The following is a 21,917-nucleotide window of genomic DNA, read 5'->3' on the forward strand; positions in this document are numbered from 1 at the left end:
TTGCTAAGCACCTACTGAGTGTACAGCTCCTTAAGATATTTCCTCTGGCCCTGGCGCAGTAGCTCAGTTGGTTAGACTTTCGTCCCCATATGTCAAGGTGGTGGGTTTGATCCCTGGTCAGGACACATACAAAAATCAACCAATGAATGCATAAATAAGTAGAACAACAAATCTCTCTCTCCTTCCTCTCTCTAAAAATCAATAAATTAAAATTTTAAAATAAGTTATTTCCTTTTACACCACCTCGTACAAATAGTCCAAGTACAAGTAGTAAGAGTTCAGCCTCAGAAGCATCATTACATTTGTTCAAACCCTGGAGTATACAACACCAAGAGGAAACCCTAATATAAACTATGGGCTCTGAGTGAATGATGTGCCATTCCGTCGACCAGTCTCTATGACATGCACTGACCACCAGGGGGCAGACGCTCCAACTGGTAGGTTAGCTTGCTGCTGGGGTCCAGCCGATTGGGACCCGGTGAGAAGGCCGGACACACCCTGAAGCCCTCCCACAGTCCCTCCCCGGCCAGCCAGCCAACCTCCTGCAGTCCCTCCCCAGCCAGCCGGCCCTCGTCAACCCCGATTGGGACTAGGCGAGATGGCCTAATCAGCCCTGATCACCCGCCAGGCCGAGGGACCCCACCCATGCACGAATTCGTGCATCGGGCCTCTAGTCAATTATAACAGATGTTCCACTCTGGTGAGGTATGTTGATAATGGGGAAGGCTATGCATGTGTAGAGATACCTTTGTCCTTACCTCTCAATTTTGCTGTGAACCTTAAACTGCTCCAAAAAAAAAAAAAAAATGAAGTCTTTAAAAAAAATTTTTTTAAGATAAAACACTAACAAAAAGTTTGAGCATGAGAATGGAATACCTATATCCTAAAAGAGAACTGGGTCCTACTAGATTATATTATTTAGCAGCCTCCCCATCACCACCACCCCAGTAGGCTGACATATGGAATCTGTCAGAGTCCAAAATATTGATATTATTTAACAGATCAGACAACAAGTTTGGTTCAGGACCTATTCTACCAAAGGTCCATGCTACATACAACCAGGTACTATCCAAAAGTAACAATCCTACCCTAAGAGAGCTTAAAAATCTAATAGCTAAGATAAACATACATTTTTTAATGATTTAACATTTTGCAAAAGAAAGAAAAGGCAGGTGAACATGTTTTTAAAAATCAGAATAAACTTAAAACCAAAATCCTGGCTCCTAAGCAGTTAGCAAGGAGGAGTTTTGGTTGAGAATGTCTGTGTATGAGAGGTAGCAAATGTGCCCCTTCCCCTTAAGGTGGCTATCCAACTCCTTTAACAAGGAGCCAACTTGGCGTTGTTTTTGTGTGTGTTTGTATGTTTTATTGATTTTTAAAGAGGGAGGGGGGAAAAAAGGGGAGGGAGGGGGAGGAAGCCAAGGAGGGAGGGAGGGAGGGGAGGGGAAGGAAACGTTGATTGGTGCCTCTTTTATGTGCCGACTGGGGATTGAACCCACAACCTGGGTATGTGCCCTTACTGGGATAATGCTCCAACCAATTGAGCCAACCAGCCAGAGCAGGAGCCAACTTGTTTACATGGACCAATGCAGCACCACATCACAGAGTGCCAAAGTGCCACTCAAAGAAAGACCCAGAATATTAACAATGAGTAACCATGGAAACTAAGAAGTGAAGTGATATTTATTTTGTTTTGCACTTTTCCGCCTTTCTATGGGAGAAATAATACATTCGTTTGAAAATTAGGATTATGCCTGGCTGGTATGGCTCAGGAGTTGAGCATCAGCCCATGAACCAGGAGGTCACAGTTCAATTCCTGGTCAGAGAACATGCCTGGGTTGCTGACTCGATCCCCAGTAGGGGGCCTGTAGCAGGCAGCCAATCCGTGATTCTCTCTCATCATTGATGTTTCTATCTCTCTATCCCTCTCCCTTCCTCTCTGAAATCAATAAAAAAAAATTTAAATAAAGAAAATTAGGGTTAAAAAAATAAAACTATTGAGAAATAAAGTACCATTCCAAGCCTTGGAAAGAGTTTGGTTCCTTTCCAGAGAAATCTTCAGAGGACATCAGATCTGAGGGAAAAGACCTCCTGAATGACTGAAGACTGAGCTTGGGCCTTTCATCTATTCTTTCCGATGAGAAGAGAGGCGCTCTGTAAGAGAGTGCCCACATGCAAAAGAACCACCCGTCCAAAGGTACAGATTCTCTTCACGCAGCTGCTTCCATGCCTTCAACCTGTACTGCTTAGTGCAGAAAAAGGTGGTGCCAGGAATGCGGGCAGCTCCCCGTTCGGGCCCTATATTTTCCTTCGGGGCAGCCTAGGGACCCAGGGTCCTGACTCAACAGAAGCTATAATGTTAAATCAGTTATTACGCCATTCACCGGCTGTCTGGGGATACATAGGTCTATCTATGGGAAGGTTAGGAAAACCTGGCAGCCTCAAAGGAGTGTGTGCACTTGGTCCAGCTCTAGGGAGCTGCCAGGATGTCAGGTTTGCTTGTCCCATTAATGGGCATCCATCAATAGTATAAATATCATTCCTGAGCATGCAGGGTTCCTGCCACCTCAGATCTCGGAGAAAGATCTTTTGTTTTCTTTGTCTTCATAACATTTTTGGACCAAAATGGCAGAAAGAACCAAATTCGGGTGGAGGGTTCATTTGGCAAATCAGTGATGATTCTGGTACAAAGATCTTTCCACTCCATTCCTCTTCCCTAGGTGTCACCTAACGTACAGCTGCCCTGTCCAGATTCTGAGAGCGGGGCTGATGGGAGCTAAAATACCATCCTACTAGATGCCGTAGACATTTCTTTGTGAGATCAAGAAGTATAATGGATGAACAGATAATCCTTATTTCTCTTTTATTTCATGTGGTATGTGAAGCCAATTCTTGGCCTGACAGGACTTAAGACAGTTCCCCAGATTAGTCCTAATGTCCACAGACTATCACAGCCACTACTCATTTTCACCCCTGGGCCTTTGGGGCCACTCTTTTCAGATGAAAAGGAGACAACTGCCGTGGCTGCAGCAGAAACTAAAGAGGAGGTTTAGCCTCCCAAGACTGCTAAAAATTTAGCAAACACTGAACAGACACTCTTGTAATGAGGGTATAAATTAACGGGACTAATAAGGTCAGTCTATTAAAAGCATTAGTTTCATTAAGAATGTGCCAAAGCTGGTGGCATTCCCATTTACCTCCCCAGGAGCTCCTCTTCTAAAACCTACCAGAGAGCCCAACGCATCACTTAGAGTTTTCATTTAGGATTTCTTCTCTACCTGATAGAGGGCATTACTCTTAAGTCATTTTAAAGAAGGAAGAGGCTTCCCAGCTACTGGCCAAATTTTTGATAAGGCAACAAAACAGTAGAGCAAACATGCGAAGATTAGAAATGATAGTGACAACACATATGAGGAGCATATCCAAACACTAGTGGCCAAGGTGAGCAGCACAAAGATACAGAAGAATAAATTATGGATTTTAATAAACATCCCATCCTGCCTAACAACTGCTGTGGAATACACTCATTCCTGTTTAAAGACTCAATTTCTTCTTCGTGCCAGACAAATGGTAACTCGTTAGAGCAATTTAAACAGGTACCGATAAAGGAAGTTTTTGATTAAGGTCATGAATCTGGACTGACAGGAAAGCAATGGTGTTTCAGAGAAAATAGCCTATTTAGGGAAGACTTAAGTCTGGTAGAGGGGAGGCACTGTTAGTGTGGTGTTGGGCAAGGACCCTGGCAGCTTCCAAGGCACATGCTATGGGAGGGCCAGATGAACACACCTAAGGACCAGTGTTCCTGTGAGAAACAACAAAAAGGCCCTGGCCAGTTTGGCTCAGTGGATAGAGCATTGGCCTGTGGATGAAGGGTCCCAGGTTTGGTTCTGGTCAAGGGCACGTACCTCGGTTGTAGGCTCCTCCCCAGCCCAGGCCCTGGTCGGGGCTTGTGCAGGAGGCAACCAATAAATGTATTTCTCTCACATCTATATTTCTTTCTGTCTTTCCCTCTCTTCCACTCTCTCTAAAAAAAAAAAAAGAAAAAAAATCAATGGACAGCCCTAACCGGTTTGGCTCAGTGGATGGAGCGTCGGCCTGTGGACTGAAGGGTCCCAGGTTCGATTCTGGTCTAGGGCATGTGCCTTGGTTGCAGGCACATCCCCAGTCGGGGGCGTTCAGGAGGCAGCTGATTGATGTTTCTCTCTCATCGATGTTTCTGACTCTCTGTCCCTCTCCCTTCCGCTCTGTAAGAAAATCAATAAAATATATATATATTTTTAAATCAATGGAAAAATATCCTCAGATGAGGATTAAAAAAAAAATAACCGAAATGAACAAAATGACTCCACCCGTCTCTCTTACTTCAAAAGGTTGTTACTTAATAGCAAATTTAGGCTTGAAAGTGCCTTTAAACTCCTCTTAAAATATTCATAATAATCACATGATGCCACAGTGGCCATGACAACATCCCTTTCTTCTTTACTCTGGTCAGATGATGTCAGTCTCTGACCTGGCAATACAGTTACCTTGTCAATAATGTAAAATAAACTGATTAAATTAAAAAGATGTATTAATGAGTCATCACACTGATCTAGCAGAAGCCACACAACCCGACTGGCGTGGCTCAGTGGTTGAGCATTGACCTATGAACCAGGAGGTCACAATATGACTCCCAGTGAGGACTCATGCCCAGGTTGCAGGCTGGATCCCCAATGTGGAGCATGCAGGAGGCAGCCGATCAATGATTCTCTCTCATCATTGATGTTTCTCTCTCTCTCCCTCTCTGAAATCAATAAAAATATATTTTAAAAAAGGAAGAAACAGCAGCACAAACAAGGCCCAGACAGACAGAAATAGTAACTACTGTTTTTTTTTGTTTTTCTAATTATACTCTCTAAAGAGCATGTTTCAATCATCCATTTGAACAGTATGTGAAGGTTGAAGTGGTTGGAACAAAAAGAAACACACCTGTTTTAATGCTATGACTTAATGCAGTAGTCGGCAAACTGCGGCTCTGTTGACTAATGAGTTTGCCGACCACCGACTTAATGGATATGTAGTTTCTGGTGAGAGAGTAACTACCAGGGCACACTGCCCAGGGATGCCTTAGAGGAGCCAATACAGAACAGAAATGACATAAATGCTCATAAGTACTTAATAAAATGGTCTTCTGTAGACTGGAAGAAGAGCAGGCAAAATGAAAGAGGTGAAGCATTTTAAGCTTCTTGGAAAAAATACTACTGTTGCCTTCTATCCATTTTATTCAGTAAATATTTACTGAGCATTTACTCCATGCCAAGCACAGAGTTGGGGTGGGGAGAGACAAAAGAGTAATCTTGCTGAAGACACTAGACCAGGGGTGGGCAAACTTTTTGACTCGAGGGCCACAATGGGTTCTTAAACTGGACCGGAGGGCCGGAACAAAAGCATGGATGGAGTGTTTGTGTGAACTAATATAAATTCAAAGTAAACATCATTACATAAAAGGGTACGGTCTTTTTTTTTTTTTATTTCAATAGTTTTATTCATTTCAAACATTTTAACAAGAATGTAAACACTAATTATTATAATTTGAAACTTCAAAAAATGGAGGAATCATAGCACAATAACATACCTTATATTGAAGATGGCAAAGGCAAAATAAAATTGCCTAACAAAGGAAAGGTACAAAAGCCTTTCAAATTAAACTTAAATATAATAAAATAATTTAAAACTAAAACAAATAGAAAAGAACAAAATGTGTAAACAGTAAATTAAACATTTTCTTTAGTGCAACTTCCAAATTATGCCCGGGACGTAGATGTAGATGGCAATGTAGACTGGGTTTTTGGTCTTTAAAACATCAACTTCAGTGGGAACAGTGTTGTTGGTCTCCTTTTTAGCTAATGCTCTGATACTGTGCTCTCCAGGGGCGTGTCTCCCTACATCACCACGATAACGTGTCTATGCATTCCCAGGGTGATGTCGGGGGACGCGTCCGCGGGCATTACAAGGAGCCTCTGGAAGATTGAGAGGTTGTTCCTTCTACTGAATGGGCGAATATAAATCCGCCCACTCAGAAGAAGGAGCTGCGGCCGTGTTTCCTGACATTGCCATGTTAACACTGCTGCTGGTGAAGGAGCGGAGGGGAGAGCAAGAGAACCCTCCACTCTTTCGGCTCCGCAGGCCGGATAGAACAGCCGAACGGGCCGGCTGTAGTTTGCCCACGGCTGCACTAGACCCTAGTCCTCAGAGTTTTTGTGTCAATGTGGAGCTGCCCCTTCCTAAAATAAGTTGACCCAGGGAAATCTGGCATGTTTGCTTGCCTCTACCTCCTGCCTCATTTTCTACAAATGAAAGGACCAAATGGCCTACTGCCAGAAGCATCCACAGTCCTGGCCACCTCTAGACTTCCATTCTGCACACACGGCAGCAACAGTCAATCCTGAGTCATATGGTGCTACTTCCAGAAAAGGTTAAAGCTATTTGGTACAATTCAAGGGAGTCTGTGAGGGGGAGAGAGCTAACCTCAATTCACAGTCACATTTTTAAAAGCTTGAAATTTAAATCAGACTGGTTCCCTTGAAAGATACTTAACCATATACACTTACCTTCCTCTACATGGACATTGTGCTCTCCTTACTTCAAAGGATGTTACTTGAGAGCAAATGTTCCCCAAGAGCCCCTTGGAACTAGATACCGCCACCACCTAAGTGTCATTTATTCCTCCAGACATGCTCTCCCTTTTTCCCTTGTAGGCCTCTCTCTCCTCATACCCCAGAGCCCTACCCAAGGAGACCCTCTACCTTCACCAAGCTGCTTAAATTGCAGATGAGAACCAAAATTCCCTTTCCTTAATAGTCCCGAGAGCAAATGCACCAATATGTTTTTTACCTTCCTACTTAGTAATCTGTTACATACAGCCTTTCTCACCTATCCTGGAACTCAACATGACAACTTTAAAGGCACACATATCTCCACACACAAGTTTATGAGTCTCTTATCCAGCCAGGACCACAGCCACACCAAATGCTTCATTAGCTGTGCCACCTGTCAAGCTTCTCCTCTCTGGACCAGCTTCTCAGACAGCTGATGAGTAACTGCCCTTCAACTAGCCTACCACTTATGAATAAACTGAATTTTCTACCTCCCTCAAAGGATGCTTCACACCCTTACAGTTACCAATCTGTTACCAAATTTCATTTCAATTTACCAGTGACCCAGCAGATGATGAGCAAAATGCAAGACAGCTGGTTAAACAGTGTCTCCCAAAAGGTAATGTCACCTAGTCTGGGAACAGGACATTTGGCAATAGGATATTTGCAGATGTAATCAAGTTAAATGAGGTCATAATATATTAGGGTGGGCCCTGATGTCCTTATAAGAAGAGGAAAATTTGAACACAGAGACAGAGACTGGAGTTATGCTACTATAGGCCAAGGAACACAAGGACAGCCAGCAACCACCAGAAGATAGAAGAGGCAGAAAAGCCTTCTCCCCAAGAGCCTTAGGAGGGACTATGGCCTTGGCTGACACCTTGATTTAGGACTTCTGGCCCGTGAAGAATAAATTTCTGTTGATAAAAGCCACCCAGTTTGTAATTTGTTACAGCAAAGGAAATTAATACAACTAGTAATTCAGGGTAAATGCAATACAGCTACTTCTAATTGCTTGGTATTTGAGGCAAGCTCCTAGCTAGACACTTTACAATTTCTCACAGAAAGCATCTGTGTAAAATGTGAATGTCCATAATCCTAAGAAAAAGGCAAAGCAAAATGTTACTTTCATCTAGATGAGTGAAATCCTTTGAGCTTAATGTAAACAGTGAATACTGGCATGTTCAAATTCATTTGGGTCTTTTTGTTCAGAACTGCTGAGGGAATTGAGAAAACAATGCAAAACCCTAAGGGGAATTAGGCCACATCACTGCAGCAAAGAGCCTCAGGATCATTAACAACTGTTAAAAGCACAAGATGAGCAAGGCACACTTGGTTCTATTGCCCTTTGCTTTACTGTGCTTCACAGATGTTGCAGTTTTTTTTACAAATTAAAGGCAAGACGCTCTGATTACGACTCACTATTTCGGTGATCTGAAACCAAACTCGCAGTATGTTCAAGGTATGCCTGTACTTACACCTGGTTTATGGCAGCAAAAGAGTGCCACCTGCTAAAGGACCAGCAACAAAACTACTGCACTTGGTAAAAATTCCAATTTTTTATTTAAAACAAGTCCCCCACTCCTATTAGGAGAATGGCAGAAAGGAAGAGAGTCTACAGCTAGCATATCTCTGCAGAATTTGCCTAATTTTCCGCAAGGAGCAGTGGACTGTAGTCTGCCCAATTTAGGCTCCGGGGATTCATATAACCAGATGACCAGTGGCCTCAGACCACAAAGGCAAGCATACCTTTTGCTGCATGATTGATAGAGGAGGGAGGTTCATCATCAGATGTAGAGCTGAGGCTCAGGGCGAGCTCTGCAACTCTTTTCTTCTGTTTCTTGATAGGGGCAGTGCATTCTGGATCATTTCTCCTCTTCATTGTTACTGCAACCATAAATCCAGACAAGACAATCAGCTGCTCATGTCAGAGTCTCTAGGATCAGAGCAGGGATTCTAAAGTATAAATTATAAATGGGATGGGATTTGGCAACTCCAAACAACTTCCAGTGCCAGCACTTGAATAGCCTCTTCCTCAAAGAGGTCCAGTATGGATGCTAGCCAAGCTCGGGTTTTCAAAAATAACCGTTAGTTTCACTGTAAAATGTGGTACTCACAGACTCAGATACCAAAACGTCATGGATCAACTCCACACACCACAGGGGAAAAGCCTTGGAAAACTGTTATTCTATACTTTGATACAACACTGGCCATGTGTAACAACAATGTACACTGGAAATGTATTTTGAAACTATTAACCAATAATTTCCAAGGTGAACAGACCATCCCAGAATGATTGTTCTATCACTGTTATTATTTTACCCAGATAATTAAGACAGTCCATATGATTACAAACACTGTTGTGGTTTGTTTTTTTGTTTGTTTACTTCAGGATGTTTAAAAACATGAAAAAATTGGGTAAGTTTTTCATCAGTGTAAGGAATGGAAGCATTGGTTGACTTAGGACTGAGGAAATACGAGTGAGAAAGTTATTGGAACTGGATGTAGCCACAGCATAAGACTCACATACAAAAGTAATTTTAAGAATAGAAACCCACCTCCAAAAAAAAAAAAGGAAAGAAAACAGGGAGGCACCATGCCACCATCATCCATGCCCATGGGTAGGTACATGAGGTAAGCATGAGAAAAAAAAAAAAAGCCTTAGTCGGTTTGGCTCAGTGGATAGAACCTCCACCTGAGGACAGAAGGGTCCCGCGTTAGAGTCAGGTCAGGGGCCCCTACCACCACCGTTGCAGGCTCCTCCCCCGCCCCTGGCCCTTCTGAGGCGCCAGCAGAAGGCAACCAATTTCTCTCGCGTTGATATATCTCTCTGTCTTTCCCTCTCTTCCACTCTCTAAAAATCAATGGAAAAATATCCTCGGGTGAGGACTTAAAAAAAAAAGTGTGATGGAAGAGATTAAGAAGACCCTGACATCTTAAGAAATGATGGAGTTAAAAAGCAACCAACAGTAGTGAATATATTGTGGTTTATACACAGCTGATTGGCCTTAACAGGACTCAGAAAAAGGACTCAAAACAGAAGCAAACAGGGCTGCAATCCTTGAAGAAGAGGAGGTGCAGGGGCAAAAAACAAACTTACAATAAAATCCAAAGATACCAGTGATCCCGTCAACCTCACAAAAACCTGAATCACATGTTTCACTTATTTCCAGCTCAAAGATGAGCTCGTCAACCTAATGCATAATCTCATCCTTCCTAGGGAGGCAGCCTCTAACCAGGCACAGGTAGAGGCTCTCCTGGGGTCGCAGGAAGAACAGAAGACACTGAACAAACAGGAGCAAGCTGAGCCACATTTCACTTTAAACCTATCTTATATCGCCCCGCCAAAAAAATAAAAGGTCCGTAACAAAAGAAAAAAAAAAAAAAGCCCCACTGGTTCTTAGTGACTCTGGAGACGGAGCAGGGGAACCTCAATGTGGACAGTGTTGGGGTGGGTGCAAGAAAAGGCGAGGAAATAGTTGTGTGAAAGGAAGGATGCTGACGCTCCTCTCCAAACCACCTTAGATTGGAGCCTTCCAAATCATCTCATCCAACCCTCTCATTTTTCCACTGGAAAAAACTGCGGCCCAAGACGGGGAGGCCGCGCAGCTATCTAGTGCCCGGCTCAAGTGACCTACACAGGCCCGAGGGTGCTCTGGCTGGGAACTTCCGAGTAGAAGGCCTGGTTCTACCTGCTGCTTCCCCAGGCAAGGGTTTCACAATCCCCTCTCCAGTCTTCTCTCCCTGGGCCTCGGGTTCGCACTGCCACCCCTGCTCATAGAGGGAAGAGATGAGCTCCCATCTCCCCGGACCAGTCTTTCCATTTGAAGGTAACGTGAATGTGTGAGTGTGTGCGCAGAGGCGAAGTCAGCGGCGGCTCCGGGAGCAGGAGGAACGATGTGGGGTGGGGGGGGGGAGGGGTGGAAGGACGAGAGAAGGGGCGAGAAGGCGGTGAGGGTCAGACCGCGCGCGGGTGCGGGGCCGAGGCGGCGGTGGAGGGAAGGATGCTGAGCCCGCGCGCCCGCCCGCCCGCTGCCCCCGGGCCGCGCGCCGGCACTCACACGGAGGGGAGAGGGCAAGCTGCCAGGGAGCGGAGAGGGGGGTCAGGCCACCGCTGCCGCCGCCGCTACCGGGCCCGGCCCTGCTGCTGCCAGAACCGCCAGCTCCTCCCTCACTTTCGTTTCCCCAGCCAGGCCCGGTGCGCCGCCCCGCTGTCGCGCTCAGGTCCCGCCCTACGGGCAGCGCCGCTTGATGACGTCACGCGGCCGCTCCCTCGCCCGGCCGGGTCCTGGCCCGGGGAAGACCTCTAGCGTTCCGGCCCGCCCCGCCCCGCCCCGACTCCAACCCGGTGGCCCAGGGAGCCTGCGCGGGAGCCCAGCCAGGAAAGGATACGAAAGCAAAATAACCAATTATCTTCTCTTCCGGCTCTGGGGCCGGAAAACAAATAAAAACTACAAGGGTCAGGCGTCGTCACGTCACCTCATCTCACTTAATCTTATTATATCCATTTTACAGATAAAGAAAAGTTTAACGAGGTAGCCGGTAAACTGGTTTGAGGGCAGAAACCTAGTCTTCCTGTTCACGGATGTATCCCCAACATCCAGCAGCATACAGTACATCCTCAACAGATGTTGAATAAAGGTCGGGAAGATAGAAGGAATACCGTCTTTGGCAACTTACCATATGGACACAGATGGCTTCCCCTTCCAAACTCCTCTTTCAATTTTCAGGCCAATATGACAAAGTCTGCAGAACATCCCCAGTCACTTCACGCCCAAAATGCAAATCCGACCTTATGTTTTCTCATAAACCTACTCTTTTCCCAGGGAAGAGCACCACCATTCATTCTGTTGGTTCAAACAGAAATCTGAGGAGGCCCCATCTCATTTTCCAGCCTCCGATATCCACTTCATTGAGTTTGCCTCCTAATTACTTCTCAAATCCATCCATTCTTCTCCCACCCCATTGCCACTACCCTCTCTCACTAGGATTTCTCCAATAATCTCCAACTCATTGTGTCTGTCTCCAGTCAAAAGCCCTCTAGTGCATAAAACCAAAGTGATTTTTTAAAACATTTTTATTCTGATCTTGTCACAACTTGTCAATGATTAAAACCCATCAATGGCTTGCCACTTTTCTGAGGATGAAGCTAATGTCCTTAAGATGGCTGCAAGACCCTCTGATCTGACCCCTTCTGCAGCAGTGCCTTGTGCTACTGCTGGTCCCATCCCTCTCCCTATCCTGGTGTTTGCTCAGTTTCTCCACCATGCCATGTCTATTAAGGGTTCATTCCATTGCCTGGATCACTCCTCCCTCTTCTTTGATTGACAAATATCTACTTATTAGTTTAGTGTCCTCATATCAGGAAATCTTTCCTGACCCCACAAGTCTAGGCTGGGAGCTATCAAAGCACTTACCACAGTATTGCTGACTCATCTGCATCAACCACTCAGTTGTAAACTGGGTGCAGGAAAGGTTATACCTGTGTGTCTGTATTAAATCTTGAATGCAGTCCTAACTGGTTTGGCTCAGTGGATACAGCGTTGGCCTGCGGACTGAAGGGTCCCAGGTTCGATTCCGGTAAAGGGCATGTACCTTGGTTGCTGGCACATCCCCAGTAGGGGGTGTGCAGGAGGCAGCTGATCGATGTTCCTCTCTCTTCGATGTTTCTAACTCTCTATCCCTCTCCCTTCCTCTCTGTAAAAATCAATAAAATATATATTTTTTAAAAAATCTTGAATACAGTGGCCGATAGTAGGTGCGCAATAGACATTTACTGAGTCTGTGGGAGTATGGAATATGAGTGAAGGTTAAGTGATATGATCAAGGTCACAGAGCTAGAAAGTAGCAAATGAGCATTTAAACCCAGGTCTCTCTGGTTCTAAAGCTGAATGTTTTTCCCTCTCACCAGGGGTTCTGCACATGTGTTGTACCTTGGACACATTTGGTAATCTTTAAAGTTTATGTGTCCATTCTCAACATAATAATTTGAAGGGCATAAAAGAAAATGTATAGGATGAGAAAGGAAAAAAATTATATTAAAATACAGTTAACATATCTAACATATTGTGCGATTTGTTTTTAATTTTAATTAAATAATGAGGAAATACATTTAAAATATAGAAAAATTAAAATGTATTTTAATATACATGCGTGAATCCAATGAATAGTACTGTAACAACCAAACAAATATATGAGAGAAAGATAAACCTTGATTCCTACCCTACACCATATATAAAATTAACTCAAAATGGATCAGACCTAAAAATACAACACTTATAAAAGAAAACATAGCCAAAACCGGTTTGGCTCAGTGGATAGAGCATCAGCCTGCGGACTGAAGGGTCCCAGGTTCGATTCCGGTCAAGGGCATGTAACTTGGTTGCGGGCACATCCCCAGTGGGAGGTGTGCAAGAGGCAACTGATCAATGTTTCTCTCTCATCGATGTTTCTGACTATCTATCCCTCTTCCTTCCTCTCTGTAAAAAATCAATAAAATATATTTAAAAAAAAAAAAAGAAAGAAAACATAGGTGACTATAGTTAACAATACAGTATTTTGTATTTGGACATTTCTAAGAAAGTAAATCTTTAAAGTCTTTATTTCAAGAAAAAAATTGTAACTATATGAGGTGATGGATGTTAACTAAACTTATGGTTAATCATTTTTCAATATATACATAGTAGAGGCCTGATGCACAAAATTTGTACACGTGTAGGATCCCTAGGCCTGGCTGGCAATCGGGGTTGATTGGGACCTCCCAGCTGCCAGCCAGGGCCTTCCTTATGGCGCACGTCATAGCGAGCGATCGAACTCCCGGTCTCCCAGTCGAACTCCTGAGGGGACACTTCGCATATTAGCCTTTAATACATATAGATATCAAATCATTATGTTGTATACTTTAACTTAATACAATATCATATGTCAATTATATCTCAATAAAACAGGGAAAAAAGAGAACATCAGAGAATAACTTTGCAGACTGGGGATAGACTAAGATTTTTTACACAGGACCCAGAAAGCATTAATTGGGAGAAAAAATTTAAAATAGACTCATCAAAATGAAAGGCATCTGCTCATCAAAAGACACCATTACGAAATTGAATAAGGGCCCAGCTGGCATGGCTCAGTGGTTGAGCATTGACCTATGAACCAGGAGGTCACGGTTCAATTTCCAGTCAGGGCACATGCCCAGGCTGTGGGCTTGATCCCCAGTGTCGGATGTGCAGGAGGCAGCTGATCAATGATTCTCTCTCATCATTGATGTTTCTATCTTTCTTGCCCTCTCCCTTCCTCTCTGAAATCAATAAAAAATATATTTAAATAAAAAAGAAAAGAAATTTAATATATATATGACAAATCACTTATATCCAAAAATATATAAAATACCCAATAATAAAAAGAAAAACAGCCCTGGCCGATGTGCTCATGGTTAGAGCATCACCCCTTGTACCAAGGGTCGTGGGTTTGATTCCCGGGGAAGGGCGAGTACCTGGGTTTCAGGTTCAATCCCTGGCCCCTGTCGGGGTACATGCAGGAGGCAACTGATCCATGTCTCTCTCTCTCACATCTCTCTCTCACTCTCTCTCTCCCCCCCCCCCTTCCACTCTCTCTGAAAATCAATAGAAAAAATATCCTCAGGTTAGGATTAACAAGCAAAAAACAAAAAAAGAAGGAAAAACATGATTCTAAGTCCTGTCAAAATGGAGAAAACACATTCCATCCCATTTCTCTCACTGAATGCAGTTTAAACCTTAGGAACACCTACCTGAAGATTCTGAAAAGTAAATGGTAGCAGGATTACTGCGGATGGAAACCAGAGGTCAAATAACCACCAAATCAGGAGTGAGTTCCCTGATTTTCCCCCTCTGGTACCTCCCTGCCCAGACTGAAAGGCACCTTGAAACCTAAAACTGCACAGGCTCAGATAGGAAGCTCCAAGAGAAGCAACAGAGTGGGCTCTATGGATCAGAGACGGTGGGGGGGCGGGGGGCGGGGGCGGCGGAGGAATGCATGGTGTTTCTTGTTTTGTTTCTCTGATTCACTTTCACCCAGTCTTTAGGCAGTCACTAGGTAACCATGGTGCACATCCACAGTCCATTAGAACCACAGCCCACAGAAGGTGGGGCGGAATTTGTGGCTTGACCTAACTGGGTCAGTTCCCTGTTAAAACAAACACACAAACAAAACCCATACCAAAAAATCAATGTTCTCCATAGGATTTCATCAAGACCCAGAGTCACGTGTGTTATATTCAAAAGGTCCAAGAAAAAATCTAAAATTACTCAATATACAAAGAATCAGGAAATGTTCAACTTTTTTTAAAATTATTGTTCAATATTATATTAGTTTCAGGTGTACAGCATAGTGGTTAGACATTTATATAACTTACAAAGTGACCCCCCAATAAATCTAGTATTCACCTGACACCATATACAGTTATTACATTATCAACTGTATTCCCTAAGCTGTACTTCACATTTTGTAACTGTCAATTTGTACTTCTTTTTTTTTTTTTAATCTTCACCGGAGGATATTTTTTCCATTGATTTTCAGAGAGAGTGAAAGGAAGGGAGGAGGGGGAGAGAGAGAAACATTGATGTGAGAGAGACACATCAACTAGTTGCCTCCTGCACACGACCCAATTGGGACCCAGGATGGAACCTGAAACTGAGGTACGGGCCCTTAACTGGGAATTAAATCAGCAAGCGACCCTTGGGTCCACAGGCCAACAGTCTAACCACTGATCCAAACCAGCAGGGCCCAATTTGTACTTTTGTTGTTGTTGTTATTCCTCACCCAAGGATATTTTTCCATTAACTTTCAGAGAGAGTGGAAGGGAAGGGGAGAGACAGAGAGAAAGGAACATCGATGTGTCTATACAGGCCCCGACGGGCACCAGGGATCGAGCCTGCAACTCAGGTACATGCCCTTGACCAGAATCAAACCCAGGATCCTTCATTCTGTGGGCCGACTCTGTATCCACTGAGCCAAACCAGCTAGGGCCAATTTGTACTTCTTAATTGCTTTTTTAAAGTAAAAGAAAATCAATAGACTCTAACCTTGTGAGGGCACATATTTGGGAATTAGAAAAGGGTTGTTTCTGTTTGTTTTTATTAAGACTTGATTTTTATACAGCAGTTTAAGGTTCATAACAAAATTGAGGGGAAGGTGCAGAGATTTCCCACATACTGTCTGCGCACACACATGCACAGCCTCCCCCATTATCAGCAGCTCGCATCAGCATGATGCATTTATTACAACTGAAGAGCCTACATTGACATATCATTATCACCCAAAGTCCACAGTTCGCATTACAGTTTACACGTGTGCATTCTATGGGTTTGGATAAATGTATAATGACATATATTCCCCATTGCAGTTTCATACAGAGTAGTTTTACTGCCCTCAAAATCCTCTGTGCTCTGCCTACTTATTACTCCCCACTCCCATCCCTGGCAACCACTGATCTTTTCACTGTCTGCACAGTTTTGTCTTTTCCTGAAGTCATACAGTGGGAACCATACAATAGGTAACCTTTCAGGCTGGCTTCTTTCAACTAGTAATTTGTATTTAAGTTTCCTCCATGTATTTTCATGGCTGGATAGCTCATTTCCTTTCAGCACTGAATAGTACTCCATTGTCTGGATGTACCACAGTTTCTTTATCCGTTCACCTACTGAAGGATATCTTGGTTGCTTCCAAGTGTAGCAGTTATGAATATGGCTGCTATAAACATCCACGTGCAGGTTTTTGTGTGGATGTAAGTTTTTCAGCTCTTTTGGGTAAATTCAGTACCAAGGAGCCCCATTGCTGGGCCCTATGATAAGAGTATGTTTTGTTTTATAAGAAACTGTTTTCCATAGCGGCTGTACTATTTCACATTCCCACCAGCAGTGTATGAGTTGTTGATTCACACCCTCATCTGTACTTGGTATTGTCACTATTCTGGATTTTGGCCATTCTAATAGGTGTGTAGTGGTATCTCACTGTTGTTTTAATTTCCCTGATGACATATGATATGAACTATCTTTTCATCTTTGGTGAGGTGTCTGTAAGGTCTTCGGTCCGTTTTTTAAAAAAATATTTTTTTAGCCCTAGCTGGCTTGGCTCAGTGGATAGAACATCGGCCTGTGGACTGAAGGGTCCCAGGTTCCATTCCGGCCAAGGGCACATGCCTGGGTTGGGGGCTCGATCCCCAGTGGCGGGTGTGCAGGAGGCAGCCGATTAATGATTCTCTTTGATCATTGATGTTCCTATCTCTCTTCCTTCTCCCTTCCTCTCTGAAATCAATAAAGAAATATATTTTTTAAAAAACACACGTTCTGGTCTGGAAAGCAGAGCCCGGCTTTCGCTGGGGTTTCGCAGCTCCTGAGCCTGGCATGGCTTCCACAGGCGCTTCCTCCACGGCAACCAAAACTAAGGCACCTGATGACTTAGTCGTGCCTGTTGTGAAGAAACCACACATCTATTATAGAAGTTTGGAAGAGAAGGAGAGGGAGCGTCTGGCCAAAGGAGAATCTGGGATTTTGGGAAAAGAAGGACTTAAAGCAGGAATTGAAGCAGGAACTATTAACATAACCTCTGAGGAAGTGTTTGAAATTGAAGAGCACATAAGTGAGCTACAGGTCGAAGTGTTAGCCGAGTTTGAGAGAAGGAAGCGAGCCCGGCAAATCAATGTTTCCACAGATGACTCAGAGGTCAAGGCTTGCCTTAGAGCCTTGGGGGAGCCTATCACACTTTTTGGGGAGGGTCCTGCTAAAAGAAGAGAAAGGTTAAGAAATATCCTCTCAGTGGTCGGTACCGATGCCTTAAAAAAAAACTAAAAAAGATGATGAGAAATCTAAGAAGTCCAAAGAAGAGTATCAGCAAACCTGGTACCATGAAGGACCAAACACCCTGAAGGTTGCTAGACTATGGATTGCTAATTATTCACTGCCCACGGCAATGAAACGCTTGGAAGAGGCCCGTCTCCATAAAGAGATTCCTGAAACAACTAGGACCTCCCAGATGCAAGAGCTGCACAAATCTCTCCGGGCTTTGAATAATTTCTGCAGTCAGATTGGGGATGATCGGCCTATCTCCTACTGTCACTTTAGTCCCAATTCCAAAATGCTGGCTACAGCTTGTTGGAGTGGGCTTTGCAAGCTCTGGTCTGTTCCTGATTGCAACCTCCTTCACACTCTTCGAGACCATAACACAAATGTAGGAGCAATTGTATTCCATCCGAAATCCACTGTTTCCTTGGACCAAAAAGATGTCAACTTGGCCTCTTGTGCTGCTGATGGTTCTGTGAAACTTTGGAGCCTTGACAGTGATGAACCAGTGGCAGATATTGAAGGTCATACAGTACGTGTGGCCCGTGTAATGTGGCATCCATCAGGACGTTTCTTGGGTACCACCTGCTATGACTGTTCATGGTGCTTATGGGATTTGGAAGCTCAAGAGGAGATCCTGCATCAGGAAGGCCACAGCATGGGTGTGTATGACATTGCCTTCTATCAAGATGGCTCTTTGGCTGGCACTGGGGGACTAGATGCATTTGGTCGAGTTTGGGACCTGTGTACAGGACATTGTATCATGTTCCTAGAAGGGCAACTGAAGGAAATCTATGAAATAAATTTCTCCCCCAATGGCTACCACATTGCAACCGGCAGTGGTGACAACACCTGCAAAGTATGGGACCTTCGACAGCGGCGCTGCATCTATACCATCCCTGCCCATCAGAACTTAGTGGCCGGTGTCAAGTTTGAGCCTATCCATGGGAATTTCTTGCTCACTGGTGCCTATGATAACACAGCCAAGATCTGGACCCATCCAGGCTAGTCCCCACTGAAGACTTTGGCTGGTCATGAAGGCAAAGGGATGGGCCTGGACATTTCTTTTGATGGGCAGCTTATAGCCACTTGCTCATATGACAGGACCTTCAAGCTCTGGATGGCTGAATAGGCACCATAGAAAAAGGACACAAACCTCAAGCTCTCCCTTAAGAGCCATTTTGTTCTATCATGTTTGTTGCTAATTACCATGTATAGACCCTCAGTAGATTGGATTTCTATGTCAGTTCCTGGGTGCTGGTGAACCCCTTTCATGCTTGAATTTTAATTTCATCTCCCTGCCAGTAACCACAATTGTTTTTATTAAATTTTTTGTTTGGATACCCTGTTGCCTTCCTCATAGCACTCAGGATTGTGGCTAGCTCCATTTTTAATTCTTGAAACTTGACTTTCTATTACATGGTACATGCTTCAGGACTATTTGTGACCTAGCGAGCAAGGTGGCTGGACTGCAGTCTAGGTGCCCTCGAGTAAAGAGGCACATCTCACCACATACTGGTTAGTAACACCTGACAGAACGAGAACCTTTCCTCTGCCCTGAAAATGGGAGGTGAAGAGGTAGACCCACAGCGATGCTCAGAGTTACACAGTAAAGAAGATTTTACCTCTTCCTGTTGATTTCACTTGGAATAGTACCTGCCTCAGGGTGTTTCAGGAAGCTCAGAACTGAACATTTGCCTTGTTGGAAAATGTCTTCCATTTTTCTTTGATGTTTGGCATCCTTCATGTTACCCGAAAGCTAAACCATTGTGTCAAGATTTAATGAAATTTTTAGAAAGCTAACATGATGTCTCTATTGTGCATACTCCTTTTTATGGGTTAAAGGATATACCCTTCATGTCAAGGTAACCCTGGAAAAAATCCCTAAAGGGTATTACTAAACATGAACTTTGACTTTTTTTCTTTATTACATATTTGCTACTGAGTAACATCCTATTATAAAAACTATACTTCAAATAATTATTTTGTATAGTTAAGTCTTTTCTGAATTTCAGCCTTTGGTTTATCAAAGTCCGTTTTTTGGGTTGAGATACAACATGTGATCTCAAATATGATTACTCCAATTTCTGTCCCCTTAATAAGCACTCTGTTACTTAATCATTTAAAAAAATATAGAAAGGGCTATTGCATTGTGGGCCAGACTACCTGTGAACTATATAGTATCTGGACTTTGTAATTTACTCATTGGCTATCCAGCTATTGCCTTCACCTTTTTCCACCCCAAATATACAATCACTGAACTTTGAAAATACACAGTAAATTCATACAAAAATAGAGGAATTTAGAAGAAAAGATTGTATATAGAGCATTCAAGGAGGGCTTGTATGATGGCTTCTCCTTGAAGTGTTGAACACACTTTACTTGCTATTCCAGAGCGGCTGAGTGTAGCTTGTCTAGCTCTATTCTTCAAGCTGTGATTGTGTGATATGTAGCTAAATATTGTGTTTAATCTGGTTTCAGTTATAACCAAATTGTTGCAAAAAAATAAAAAATACTTTCTTTATAAATATAAATATAAGTATAAATATAAGTATAAATATAAATATATTTTTATTGATCTCAGAGAGGAAGGGAGAGGGAGACAGAGATAGAAACATCAATGATGAGAGAGAATCATTGAACAGCTGCCTTCTGCACACCCCACACTGGGGATTGAGCCTGCAACCCAGGCATGTGCCCTGACCAGGAATCGAACTGTGACCTCCTGGATCATAGGTCGACACTCAACCACTGAGCCACACCAACCTGGCATTTGGTCCAATTTTTACTTGGGTTGTTTGTTATTTTATTGTTACATTCTCAGGGCTCTTTATATATATTTGGATAACTCATTTATCAGATCTGTCTTTTGCAAATATTTTTCTCCCAGACTTTGACTTGTCTTCTTATTCTCTTGACATTGTCTTTCACAGAGCAGAAGTTTTTAATTTTAATGATGTCTAGCATATAAATTATTTTTTTTTCACGGATCATACCTTTCGTGTTCTATCTAAGAAGTCATCACACCCAAGGTCATCTAGGTTTTTTCCTATATTCTCTTCTAGGAGTTTTATAGTTTTGTGTTTTACACTGAGGTCTGTTATCCCTCTTTTGTGAAGGGAGAGTTAAAGTTACTGTAAGGTTGTATCTAGACTAGTGTTTTTGAATGTGGATATCCAGTTATTCTAGTACCATTTGTTGAGAAGACTATCTTGGTTCCATTGTATTGATTTTGCTCCTTTGTCAAAGATCAGTTGCCTGAAAAAAAAAAAAAAAAAAAAAGATGAGCTCATGTTAGGAGCATGTAGCTCAAACAATAGAAAAATAATTTTTTAAAACAATAAATAAATACAAATTATTTGAATCACAAAAAAAAAAGACACAATGAGATGGAAAGATATTTCATGCTAATAAATTGAAAGAATAAAAAAAAAGATCAGTTGACTGTATTTATGAGAGTCTATTTCTGGGCTCTCTGTTCTGTTCTATTGATCTGCTTGTCTATTCTTTTGCCAATACCACACTGTCTGGATCATTATAGCTTTATAGTAAGTCTTGAAGTTGGGTGGTATCAGTCCTCCAACTTTGATAGTCTTCTTCAATAATGTGCTGGTTATTCTGTGTTTTTTGTCTCTCCATATCAACATTAGAACCACTTAGTCTATATCCACAAAATAACTTGCTGGGATGTTGATTAGGATTGCATTAAATCTATAGATGCATTTGGGAAGAACTGACATCTTGATATCTTTCTATCCATAAATATAGAATGTCTCTCCATTTATTTATTTCATCTTTTCTTTCATTCATCAAAGTTGTGTAGTTTTCTTCATGTAGATCTTATACACATACATATTTTGTTAGCTATATACCTAAGTATTGCATTTTTGTGAGTGTTAATGTAAATAGTATTGTTTTTCATTTCAAACTCCACTTGTTCACTGCTGGTATGTAGGAAAGTGATTGACTTTTGTATATTGACCTTGTATCTTGCAAGAGATAAATGTTTTGATAACAGCTATTATACAACACAAACAAGAACAAAATCAAATATCCCAATTTTTAAATGGGCAAAAGACTTGAACAGACATTTTTCCAAAGAAGATTTACAAATTGCCAAAAAGCAGAAGGGCATATGTTCGACATCACAAATCATTAGAGAAATGCAAATCCAAATGTCAATGGGATATCACTTTATACCATTAGGATGGCCACTATTTAAAAAAAGATAATAACAAGTGTTGGTGATGGTGTAGAGAAATTGGAACCCTGGTGCACTGATGGTGGGAATATAAAAATGGTGCAGCCACTATGAAAAACAGTATAAAGGTTTCTCAAAAAGTCAAACACAGAATTACCATATGATCCAGCAATTCCACACCTGGGTATATATTCAAAAGAATTGAAAGCAGGATTTCAAAGAGATATTTATACACCCATATTCAATGCAGCCTTATTCACAATA

General features: G+C 42.7%; 2 protein-coding genes across 4 annotated transcripts in view; one reads left to right on the top strand and one right to left on the bottom strand.

Annotated features, from left to right (window-relative positions):
* CMTR1 (cap methyltransferase 1) overlaps window positions 1–10,914 on the bottom strand; it is a gene marked incomplete at its 5' end in the record, with an annotated part of 65,443 nt that extends 54,529 nt beyond the window's left edge. For 2 of the 3 annotated variants that reach the window (XR_013960439.1, XM_080665257.1), the window contains 2 exons: window positions 8,385–8,522; window positions 10,697–10,914. Coding sequence is in view for 2 of the 3 variants with exons in the window: in XM_080665257.1 (XP_080521383.1) it covers window positions 8,385–8,517 (133 nt within the window). Of the gene's footprint in view, window positions 1–8,384; window positions 8,533–10,696 lie in introns of those variants that run through there. The other variant, XM_080665256.1, reaches the window with a different exon arrangement.
* A 6,103-nt stretch (window positions 10,915–17,017) lies between these two features.
* Window positions 17,018–18,584, top strand: LOC308247377 (U4/U6 small nuclear ribonucleoprotein Prp4-like; the record flags this gene model as incomplete). The annotated part of the gene is given in 3 exon segments (XM_080666381.1): window positions 17,018–17,449; window positions 17,451–18,458; window positions 18,462–18,584. Coding segments are annotated over 3 exon segments (1,563 nt in total).
* Between the last annotated feature and the right edge of the window lie 3,333 nt (window positions 18,585–21,917).

Source organism: Plecotus auritus (genome assembly GCF_963455305.1).
Source record: "Plecotus auritus genome assembly, chromosome: 4".
Lineage (NCBI taxonomy): Eukaryota > Metazoa > Chordata > Mammalia > Chiroptera > Vespertilionidae > Plecotus > Plecotus auritus.